We start from the raw sequence: 12,232 nt of genomic DNA, 5'->3' as shown, positions 1-12,232 counted from the left end.
TGTCTTGCATGATGGGGAAATGACTGTACCACACCCGGGAGCTGTCACCTTGGTGTCACCAGCATCCTGCCTACTACTCTCACGGTTGGGTCATGGTAGGAAGACCTCTTAGAAGACACATAGGTTTCTCAGTAAACCTTTTAATAAAAAGTCACCACATTCCTGTGACAGATTTCGCTGGATAGTCAATTCACAACTAAAGGCTTGCCCAGTTTCTTCATCTGCCATCCTCAGCTACTCAGCCTTTCCTGCTTTCATGTGCTAGATAGATCTCTGCCCTGGAGCTTCCTCCTTGACATGGGTATAGCTGGGCCATGGACAAGTCTAATTTAAACTTTCTCTTGAACAAGTACAATGATTGTGCTTCATTGGCTTCCCATGATAAGGCAGGTTTGCTAATTCTATAAATTGTCCTGTAGCACTCTTTTCAAGCTCTTTCAATGTCTTTTTGGCATGTGTATGTAAGACCTGGATGGAGCATCTGGTAATGGCTTCGCTGACAAAGCCTTACCATCTAAGCACTCCAAAATGAATGGTCCATTGACAAAGTAATAGGAGTGTCATTACCATTTGTATTTCCAGAGAGAATCTGTATGTTTGGGTTTATTCTGTTTTCTAGTTTCAAAACACGTGGGGCATATTTAGGCTGTAGCTGGACCAACACTTCAAACTCACATGAAGTCATCGTGCCCCCAGAAGAAGTGGACTCTCTGTCCTCTCCTTCCTCCACTTCTGGTAGAAGCGTTTGTGTGACCAAAGGCTGAACCTGACTGATGAAGAGGTGAAAACTAAACCAGCAAACCAGAGTGCTTGTTGTCCCACTGGATCTGTGTTTCCAGCCACTTCACCAAACAGCTGCCCCAGCGTAAGGTGGGACAGCGCAAAAAGCAGCTGGAACTTGGAGGAACCTCTGCTGTTGGTGGCAAAGGCAGCTCAGTCCATCAAACCACAACCTGGGTGTGGAGTTCCCAGCACTTCTCTTCAGAGATGAGAGCTGGGATGTGTTTTTAGACTAGAAGCTATGCTTCTTACTCTACAAGGGTGAACAACTTTTAAGGAGAACAACAAACATTTTGAGCTGTATAAAATAAATTCTTAGTCTTGCCAACACTGAAACTGTTGTGTTAAGAGGTAATTCCCATCACCTATTTCTAGGCATTTCCCTTTTCAGATGTTCAAGGAGTGCCCTGTTCTCCCAGCCACCCCATCACAGCTCTCATGCTCCATGCTTTCCAGAGCAGTTCCTGTAGATGTGAACAACTTCAGGATTCCTTGGACTTGATGGCCATGAATGTGGCTGTTTGTATATGTTTTCAATGAATCAAGGTAATTACCATCCAGATTCCTCCATCAAGCTTTTTTGTCTGCAAATATTTACTGACGCTGCTAGTTGCAGCTGCAGGAATGGGTGGGCAGAACATCCACATTTTTGTTCTGCCTCATGCAAAACCACTTTTAGGCATGACAATGGAGTGAAGCCCAAAGTATTTGGGTCTGGAGTGTTTCCCCCTGTGTGGTGAGGGGAAAATTTTGTGATTACTTCAAGATCTCATCAGGCTCAGACAGGTATCAATCCTCCTGGCTTGAATTTTCAAACCTTCCTAATTAATTGGGGGTGCTAAAAAGTTGGTGCATAATTCTAAGTGAGAGCTAAGCTTCTGCTCTGATAACATTATTTGAAGAGCACAGCCCTTGCTTTTGTATTCACATTGTTAGTTCTCACGCAACATGTGGAAGAGCTGAGCACCGAAAAAGAGAAAGACATAAACCCGATCTCCCGATTAGAAATGCACAAGATACCCACGGTGTACCAGCAAACCTCTCCTTGCAAAGCAGCAGCTTTTGAATATACTACAGGATAATTATTTCCCACCCTGCTGTGTAGGGGAACTTTCAACCACAGTGCCAAAATTCACAAATACCAAGAGCGTGAACAATAAAGCACAAGGAATTTAGGTGCAGAGGGCACCCGAGCTGAAGGCATCCAGTGACTATTCACATCTTCAGGATGGAGCTGTGTCTGGTGGACTACAGAACTGTGGCACCAACCACACTTCGGTTGAGAGGAACCACCTGTGTTGGGAGATGTGGGTCTCCGCAGGTCACAGTTCGGTATTTGAGACAGAAGCAGCTGCAGTGTGCTCTCTTCCACATCTATTAGCAAGCGCTCTTGATTTCCCAGCAAGCTGCCAATACAGCCCTACTTCCACCTAAATACCTGCCACATAGGCATCTACTGAAACAGACTGCCTCCTCTGTGGGACATATACTGGAGCAGGTAGGAGCATCCAGCAAGACCTGCCTGTCTCCCCCTCCTGCCTTCAGAGGCATCTCTGGAAGGGAGAGCAAAACCCCCTCCACCCCTCTCCCCTCAGCTCACAACGACACATCCATCACCCTTGGCTGAGCTGGTGACAATCCTTTGCTTACACGGGAGGCAGGAGGTGAGCCAACCCTCAGGTGCTGGCAGCCAAGGCTGGTGTTTGCCAGCAAAGAGAGAGGAGGGAGCTGCTTGCAGGACAGGAGCCTTCCTCCCCAGCAGGCCTTGCTCTCATCACCTCTGCTCCTCTTTCCAAAGCCAGGGTTGGTATTGGCGGCTGGTATTGCTAACAGAGAGAGGGGAATGCCTAGGGAGAGGGGAGGGTCAGGCACTAGGCAGGCTGCCTGGGTCATTGCTTGGTGCTGTGCATTAGCAAGCGTGAGCTGCGGACTGGATGTTTCCCTCGAAGAAGGCTCCGTGGCTCAGAGGCTCTCAGGCCCGTGGGAGCTGATCGCGACGGTGTGGGGGGGAGAGTGAGTGAAGCATTGAAGTACAGCTACTGCTATACACTCGTGGTTCCGGCATGGAAGGCTGTGCTGCAGCATCTCAAGTGTATACTATATGCAGAAGTTACCCAGTCTGTCGGGTTGGCAGAAGATCATTATCTGGCAGCTGCCTTACTTTCCGGGGACACCTGCTTTCCTTTGGTTGCTGGACTCTGAGTCTGGGTTTTTCCTCTTTGACGTTTTTTGGCCACACCAGGAGAGGGCAGGGAGTCTCCTGTTGGCCCCGGGGCCTGAGCTTGGGGCTGAGGTCGGGGGGAAGGTGGAACTCGCTGAAGAGCAGTCCCTGGCTTATGCTGCCGGCAGGGAGAAGGACTTTCCCTCCGAGGCAGCAACTGGCTTCTGGGGGAAGCACTGGGGTTTTTTGAAGGAAGAACAGGGCTCCGAGGGGATGCACAACTGGACCTCCGTGAGCTGCTCCGTGGAGGAAGAGAAGTGGAACTTGGTGAAGGAGGAAGCCGACTTTGTGTCTGTGTTGTTCGGCAATCGTTTGGGACGTTTCCAGCTGGTCTCTGTGCCTGAAGCCTGCAAGGGAAGAGAAGAGGCGGGGATGAAGAGGAATTTCTGCAAGGATTTCTGGGCAATAGCATATTCCATGGGCAATAGCATATTCCATGCTAAATGCAATAGCCAGGTCAAGTGCCCCTATGGAGTCAAGGCCATGGTAAACATGCTGCAGAATTGAGAGCTCAACAAAGGAGGGATCTGCTATTAGCAGCATCAGACCAAATGGAAGAGCTCATGGAAGGGAAGAAGGCTTCAAAGCTAGGGCAAGTGAAGAGGGGCTTGGCCTCTTGGCCAGACTCAGGCAAAGACAACAACAGAGGTGGGAATGTCAGACATCAGTGAGCTGAAATGACTGTAAGAAACAGGAACAGACCACTCATTCAAGTCAAATGAAGGCTAAAGGAGTAGGAGGTGAGCAAATTCCCCACTGTGATTCCTTAACAAGTCCAATATCTTGCATTGCTCAGTGTTTCAGGCTTACCTGTGGGAAACAGCTGCATCCTGTGGGGAGCTACACAGCGCTGCCATTGGCACGGCTGTGGAGCTCTCAGACTTCATTGCCTCTAGCGGTGTTTTCACTGGCGTGATGGGCCGAGGAATTCTGCTCTTTGTGCTTATGAGTTTCTCTTCTTTCCCCAGGAGGCCAGCCTTCTCCTTCCCTGCCTTTCGTGGGATGGAGTCATCAGAGTCATGGGTGTCCTCCTCAGAACCGGTGGCTGACAGGGTTTCTGAGGCCCGCCGCCTCTCGTCGCTGGAGGATGCTGAGGAGGACGCCCCTGAGGCCAGCCTAAGGAGGCGGTTTTGCCTCTTCTCCATCACAAGACGAGCCAAGTCGGGTTGCTTTGCCCTCTTATAAAGCCTCTCTTTGGCTGAGAGTGAAGTTGAAAGATCTGAGCCAGTGTCCTCCTCAGAGAACAAAATGGGTATCCGACTTCTATACCTAGAGCCCAGAGGCCTCCTGGGACCCTGCTGTGGTGTTTCCAGGAGGATCTCTGCTGGCTTAAGGTGTTCTGTTACTGACGCTGACTTCTGAAGGTCAGGCTCCTTCGTGACCACCTCGGCAGGCTCTTCCAAATCCAGAGAGAGTGCCACTTTGTCCAAGGACTCTGGCTTGTCCTCAGTAGGCTTTGCTACGCCGTTTGGAATGGCCAACTGTTCTCCCACAGTCTCCGAGGTGATTTCAATATGATTAGCCGAAAGTGCACAGCTCTCTGTCTCTGCCCCTTCTAGCCCCGAATGGATGCTTCCATTCTCTACCAGCACCAGGTTACCTTCCAGCTCTTCTTCAATAATCACCTCTTCAAACTGGCCCGGAGGGCAGTACTCCTCGTGCCTCATCAGCTGGCCGCTGGAAGACATGACATTTAAGTGGGTCTTTTCAGCTATATGAACAAATGTGCGCTCAACTTTGGTAAATGGAGAAGAAGCTGTAGCCACTGCCACGGGAGGCTTTGGTTCAGATTTAAGGACTGAGGACAGGGTCCCTGGCTCAGATACATCTAGTTGGCTACCCATCGGCTGCGGCCGCTCGCTCTGAGGTGTCAGTGCAGCAAGAGTCCCCAGATCAACTTCTGGAGCCAAGTCTGTGGTCACCGGGGACTTTTTCAGATCACCTGGTGAAAACAGCACTAGTGTTTTTGAGCCCTCCTCCAGTTCCAGGTCCCCATCTGCCGTGGAAGCTCTACCCTTGGAACCCTTCTGGTCATCGGCCAGGAGTGTGGATGGTGCACACTCCTGGCTGCGCTCTGTGCTTTTTTGACTCAGGTCACTGCTGGAACCACTATGCATGTCAATCTCATCCCCTTCCTCCTCTGCCTCCTCCTCATCTTCTTCTTCCTCCTCGTCTTCTTCCTCGTCTTCTTCCTCCTCCTCTTTTCCATTCATTTCCAGATAAGGTTCTAGGGGTTTGCAAGGAGCAGTCAAGACAACATTTGAGAAATCAACTCTCTTTATCCGCTGGGATACTTTAGGCTTCTCCCAGTAGTCTGACATATCTTTTCTGAAGTCTTGATAAGGCAAACTTAAAGGCACCGCCTTGGGCAGACCATTCATTTCAAATGACTTCAGTGTAAATGCCTGCCAGAAAACAAACAGGACAAAAGAAAAAGGTTAGTATTCAGACATATCACTGGCACAAACATCATCAGCATCAACAACAGTGGGAAGCATCAGTGGAAATCATCTAGACCATTATTATTCCAAAATACAGTGATAACTTAGTTATTAGATTAGTACCAACCTTAGGAAGGAGCGATTCACAAAGACACTTATCAAGAAAGGCAAAAAAAAAACATGCCTGAGGAATTTCTTTGTTAGCAGTCATTAACTTGGACTAGAAAGACCTCTTTGCAAGCAGTTCTTCAGGATTGTTTCATGTCTCCCAATTTTCCTCAGTACTTACCCATTTGTTTCAGTACTTATATATTCACTCCTTCCTTACTAGAACCGTTCAGCAACTCCCTTTTATGCCCAGGCCCCAGTGAGCTCAAGGACCCTCTCTGGGGTAGATACGTTTCCTAACCGCTTCAGAGTACCATCCAATGCTGTCCCACAGCAATAACCTTTGTAGCTCTTCTGTGCTCCCCTGCTGTACTACCCATCTCTCCCTTCTGCTTCCATTTTATGTCCAGCAATTTCTAAATTCTGTCTTCTACAGGCGTCTGTTTTCATTAAAATGACCAGCCAGTAAGTCACAAATGCTGGTGACCTCTATTCTCTAGAGAATTAAAAACCCTTATATCTTTTTACTCAAATGCCACAACTTCAGTTTGCACTGAAAATCTCCTTGTTACTTCTCTCCTAATAATTGTGCCTGAAAAATGTAAGATCTTTATGCTCACATGGAACAGGGACATGCCAAATAGATTTGTGGGCAGCCCTGAGCAGTTATGCATGGTGATAGATTGTTCTTCCAAAATGAAGAAGGCACTCATTCTTCACTACTCCTGGATTCATTTGTGTTTTGGTTGTTTCCTCATTTCTCCTTAACCATTGAAAAAATCTAACTGCTGCTCTCTTCATTTTTCTATCTATCTTATAAAATAAATCACAGGCTGGCTTTGGCAATGCCTTTGCAGTCCAAAGCTTATTCTCAGCTCTCCTTAAAGCAGAAGCCTGGCCCTGAGGATGTATTAATCAGATCTGGGCTTTTACTGATTCACTCTACCTTTTGTATCAGGTTGGCAGATGTGGAGCTTTGCCTGTTTAGATGGACCTACCACTGTTTGCACAGGAAATTACCCACTAGGCTTCCTCTCTCTTCTTCTCCAAGGCACTTCCTGGAAATTAATCCATTTGGAGCCCAAGGTTGGATTTGCCGTGTTGGGTAGATTTGGTGTTCCCAAGAAATACACCCACTGTACAGATCTGGTTATCCCTGGAGTCCTGATCAAGCAGGCATGCTTCCCCAGCTTTGGGACTGGACCCAAACAAAGAAGCCGTGACCAACGTCTTGCTTTGTGCTGAGCTTCCCACTGGAAAGGATGCTCTGTCTCCAACAGCAGGTCACCCGCTGCTCTACTTCACCCTGCTGTGGTTGATGGTACACTTGGGGGATCCTATGAACTTCTGATATTCATCTTATTCTCTGCTTGTAGCTAATATCTCAGCAGCCCTGCAGGAACATCAGCACACCCAATGTGCACACAGTTGGCATACTGTTTTAGTATCCTCTGTCCTGTCTCCAGCAACCCCTCTTTTTTTCAACCATTCTTTCTTTTGCAAGACATCAGAAGTTTTTTTTTGAGATAATTTATATATATATATATATATAGCAAACCAAGCAAAAAGGTATGACCCTGAGTTGAACAGCACAACATTGCCATAATATACATTACAGTTCTTGCCCTCTTCTGCTCTGGTTATCGTTTGCTATTGTTGAGTCATGCTGCAGATACTTTACCGACCTCCACATACTTCCACCTCTGCCTGTACAAATTCCTTGTGGTATTCAGCAAATGGACTGACTGCCTTTCTGTCTGTCATTTCATTTTCTCTGTGTATTTTCTAATGCCCTGCTTGGACACTGCAGTGATACATTACTGATTGTTTGGCTTCAGCCTATCTTCGGTAGACTTGGACTATTTAACCTATTGCAAGCAATACCCAAAGACTGGCAAAATTAATTCCTCAAAGCAGCCTGAGACTGTGGTTACTTTGTTACTGCAAGCATCATGGAGAAAATCCAAATTCCCCATCATGGAGAAAATCCAAAGAGCATAAATATGCCAAAAATGAAAGGCAAAAGTTATCTACAACCCCAAGTAAAAGAGATGTTGTTGAAAGGAGTCTTGGGTCAAATATTAGTTTAACACATATTTTCTTACCTTCACTACTATCACCATCTGAAGCTGTTAACAAAGAAAATAGTCCCAGGGCATCAAAGTCTGAGACTGTATTCACTGCTGAGTTAATGTGATCAGCAGCTACCTGCAAGCAGCCATGCTGCTGAACAGGCTGTTCCTAGTCTGAAGACCTCAACAGAGAGGGTTGTATCCTCTCTTGATATACAGCACGTGTCTTTTGTGCTACTGCACACTCACTTGCTCTAGGACTGTTCCTCAGGCTGGAGTACATCTTTTCTGCTCGGCTGTACCAATGGGGGGGCCTTGGAGGAGGATACGGGAAGGTCAGGACTAGAAAGGCATAGCTCGTGTCTCAAATCTGTAGAATAACAAAGAGGTATGGAATCTCTGAAGGTCTCTGCTCCAATCACACCTCAAAGCAAGACCAGCTTAGAGCTGGCTGCTCTGGGCCTTTTCCAGCTGAGTTTTGAATATCTCCAAGGATGGAGATCCCACAGTCTCTTTGGGAACCTGTCCAAGTGTTTGACAATCTTCAGGGTGATTTTTTTTTTCTTAACATCTAATTCCTGCAGCTAATTTTCCTTTCATGCAATTTTTGTCCAGGGCATCATGACCTTTCACTGTGCACCTCTGAGAAGAATCTAGCATCTAGCATCTAGAATCTCTCATCGGGTAGTTCAAGAAAAAATAAGATCATGCCCCAATTCTTCTCCTTTTAAGGCCAAATAAATGCAGCTCTCTCAGCCTCTCCTCGTATGTCTTACCTCTCTGATTCCTAACCATGCTGGTGGCTCTCTGCTAGGCTCACTCCACTGTGTCAAGATCTTTTACTGGGGAGCCCCAGTGTGGATACTGTACTCTAGATCAGATCTCACAAATGCCAAATAGAGAGAAATAATTGCTTCCCTCACCCTACTGGTGCACTCCTGCTAATACAGGCCAGGATGATGATTGCTTTCTTTGCTGTCAGGGCCCCTCTGCTGAGACCTGTTCAACATGCAGAATGTTCAGGTCCTCTCATGAAGATGTTCTGCGAAGTTGCCACCAGCCAGAACTGTCCTGTTGGATGGGGTCCCTCAACCTGAGGTGGAAGGCTTTGTTCTTCACAGGTCCCTGCTTGAAAGAACTGGTTGGGTCATCAGCTTAAGCAAGAGCAGGAACTATGGCATGAGCTGAGGCGGCTACACCATTTAAAAAAGCTACTGAGACTGTGAATGAGCAGAGCTATGCTGGAGATGGCTCTGTCTGGGTCAAAAGGACTTGCTTTGCTCCAGCACGCTCTGATCTCTGCCTATGCTGCTCCCTTTTTCAGAAGATATATAGACTGTCCTTGGACAGTCAACTGTTTTTTCCCACCTCCTTGGGTTAAGATTGTCAGTCCTGACTTTCTTGTAACTTGTCAGTTGTTCAGGAACACGTACAGTAGTATGTGGATTTGGATGTATCCAAGTGTGTGTTCCCCACAAAGTCTGCACATTTCACCTCTTAAACACTCTTGTCCCTTCATCATACCTTACTGCACGTAATTTCAATTCAGCTCGCTATTTTGGGCAGTGATATGTATTTGGGAGGTAGCAAATATCCCTGCTTTGTGCAGAGGACAGTTAGAATATAGAGGGGAGGTCTCTCTTTTTTAGGAGAGAAAACCTACCTGCTGGCATTTGGCAGAGGCACAACCAGCCCCTTGAAGACCATCTCTCCCTGTGCTCACAAATAGCCAAGCAGAGTCTGGGGCTTTGTGTTTACTGTAAACTGGTAGGGTATCAAATCTGCATGACGACTGGCAAGGAAAACCTCAGAGGAGACTGACATCACCCCATACAGGCTGCAAAGTTCCTACAGCCTGGTGATGTTGCAAATACTGCAAAAATCAGCAAAGAAGCGGTTTCCACTTTGTGACTGCGAATGTAGCCAGACGTCCTTCTCAGGACAGCAGCACAGAGAGGACTCACACTGGTGTGTTCAGAAGCAGTACTGGCATCCAGCTCGTTAATATGTTCTCATAACCATCCCGACCCATTCCAAGGCACACGCACACTCTGTGCAAGTCCCTACAACAATGAAGAGTGATGACTGCCTGTTCTGCCTGCATTACCTTCTGGTGATCTCAGGAATCATGAGGGCATGGAGAAGAGACCCCATAACTTGCCTGTGTGTATGTCCCCACAGCGCGACAGTCTCTGGCATGGCACAGAGTGGGTCCAGTGTCCATGAGACAAAAACAAACAAAAACCAAAAACCTGCTTGCCTGAGCACATCTGCATTGATGTGGGGGAGAGGGAACATTTTCCTCTGGGAGCCTCATCAATTTTCCATTATACTGCAGGATGGGTGGCAGTGGTCTTGCTACCCCCCTTTCACCTCTTGGTTTTAAACAGCTTAAGTGGAATAACTTGTGAAAGAAACAGATAGAGGGAAAATGTTGCTGTGATATGACTGGATGCAAAGCAGTGAAATTAGTGCTAGCCTACAGTCACATAAATAGAAGTCACAATGTGGCCTTCCCAAAGTGCATAAAATACATCTCCAACAGTAACAAGACCTCGTTTCTATTCCCAGATTGCACTTAACTGAGAGTTTTCAGTGGTCACATCAGTAAATGATAATTAAACTCTCCCTGTTCTAACAGCTCCTCTACCTCCTGCCCACGCTCCCATGTGCCCAAGGATGAGCAGGGGACACCTTCCCAGAGCTGGAAAGCAAGGGGAGTAGAAAAGCAAAGCGAGAAAGCAAACAAAAAACCCAGCCAACACCAAGGTGCTGCCTTTGATTCTTTAATAAGGTTTTGGTAGTATACAAGCTCTTTTTTTTTTTTTCCTTTTCCGATTGTCTGGATTAACATACATGGATTTAAAAAAGGCACAAAATCCATTGCACAGCTTCTGTTTTTTTTGTTTTTGATGACATTGCCTGTTCATTGTGGTTTCAAGTGTAGGATTTTACAGTACTTTGCAGCATTTACAGCATGGTCTACATACAGGTAATCAATGCATGCTTTTATACAGGAGACAGAATTCAAATTCTCTCTCAGTATGTCTATATACACAATAATACAGTGTTTTTTCTTCTGAAAAAAGCTTTAAATCGGTCTTGCATGCTCGGTGTGCCAGAAGAATTAGTGCAAGCATATATTACAGTGTTATTGCAGTACAAAAGGGGGTTGACATTAGGCTCTAAAGGGATTAGATACAGGAAGAATAAAAAGACTCAGGGAAAACAAGCTTTGGATCCCTTTAGTCAACTACGTCCTTCCAAATCGATCCCTACTCAGTACCACCTTTAAAGCTACAGCAGCCGCTTCTTCTCCATCTCCCTGCTGCCCTCCCCCTGAGATGAGCTTCCACAGCTTCTTCATACCTTCTGTCCCTAGCAGTTGATGAGGACTTCTGGCAGCTCGAGGAAGCCCTTCTGCTGCGCCTCCTAATGCTGGAGACCTGCATAAAGGGGACTTTCCTGAGATCCACTGCTTCCAGCAAACTCAAGTCCCAGCGGATGAAGTTTCTCAAACAAACCAGGAAGTACAACAGGTTACCTACAGGTTTCGTCTCCTCTCAGTAGAAATGACTACAGAAACCCAAATTCACCCCCTAATTGAAAACCAGTGGTTAAATACGGTTTGGACTCTCTCCTGCTTAGCAGCAACTGAAGTCTAACAGGTGACACAAGGTAATGCAAAGGAAGGATATGCTGGTCCCTGAGATTCTTCATGGGAGCTGAGAAGTCCAAGAAGCAGAAATCAAGTTCCCAACGTGACATCAATTGTTCCATTGGGAATGGGAAGAGGCCTTAGTCCTGAGAGATGCAGATGGCACACAGACAGCAAGAGCCATAGTCCGGTCTTCCCTGTAACAGCTTTGAGTTGGATACTATCAGGACCTTAGCATATCCTGGAAGTGACATTATCCTCTGCCAATATAGACTAAACCTGTTTGGGACTGGGAGATCTGGCAGGATTTACGATAGTGAGTGGAAAAACTAGAATCTGAGTTTCTGAAGCAGCTTTTTCTTCAAACCAGCATCAGATGAGGTAAAAGTAGCAGGGGTCTTAGAGCTGCCACACTTGCTTGCAGGGTCTCTGTGTTCCAAGAATCAGCACCATGAATGACAGAGAGATGTTCTTTCCAGCGCCTTACCATCAAATGCTCCACAACCTTTCTTTTTTATTATTATTTTTTTTCACCAAAGTGGATAGGACAGTCCAGTCCTATGCTGGGTAAGTGCTCTGCTCCTCCCTATTTGTGCTTTCATATGTTGTTAGATTTGTGCCAGTTTTCCTAGCATCTTGGACGGAAGCAATAGCTCTATAAAGGTAGTACGCCTGCCACATGGCTTCCCAACTCTGTACCCACCAGTGTCTCCAGCAAGAGGCAATGCAGAGCTCCCTGTCTGAGCAGACACGTGGACCACCTCATTTTCATCACTCAGAAGAGACTCAGGAAAAGGCGAGCAAAGTGGAAGGAAATGCTAATCCAAAAATTTTTATAGTCCCTAATTATAAAGGCAACTTAATAGCAGCAAGAAAGAAGGAGAAGGAAATTCTGAGAGCTGAACATCTTCCTTAGTCATAAAACTAACCATAAGCCAGTGGTGCTGAATAA

General features: G+C 46.6%; 1 protein-coding gene across 1 annotated transcript in view; it reads right to left on the bottom strand.

Annotated features, from left to right (window-relative positions):
- Window positions 1–1,128: 1,128 nt before the first annotated feature.
- TTBK1 (tau tubulin kinase 1) overlaps window positions 1,129–12,232 on the bottom strand; it is a 99,499-nt gene continuing 88,395 nt past the window's right edge. Inside the window, exons 14-15 of the mRNA XM_035323062.1 lie at window positions 3,812–5,406; window positions 1,129–3,348 (exon numbers count right to left, since the gene is read on the bottom strand). Coding sequence (XP_035178953.1) covers window positions 2,922–3,348; window positions 3,812–5,406 — 2,022 coding nt within the window. The 3' untranslated portion in view covers window positions 1,129–2,921. The remainder of the gene's footprint in view (window positions 3,349–3,811; window positions 5,407–12,232) is intronic.

The sequence above is a fragment of the Oxyura jamaicensis genome, chromosome 3, assembly GCF_011077185.1.
Source record: "Oxyura jamaicensis isolate SHBP4307 breed ruddy duck chromosome 3, BPBGC_Ojam_1.0, whole genome shotgun sequence".
Classification (NCBI taxonomy): Eukaryota; Metazoa; Chordata; class Aves; order Anseriformes; family Anatidae; genus Oxyura; species Oxyura jamaicensis.
The sequence above is the reverse complement of the archived record's forward strand: the minus strand, read 5'-3'. Positions and strand labels throughout refer to the sequence as shown.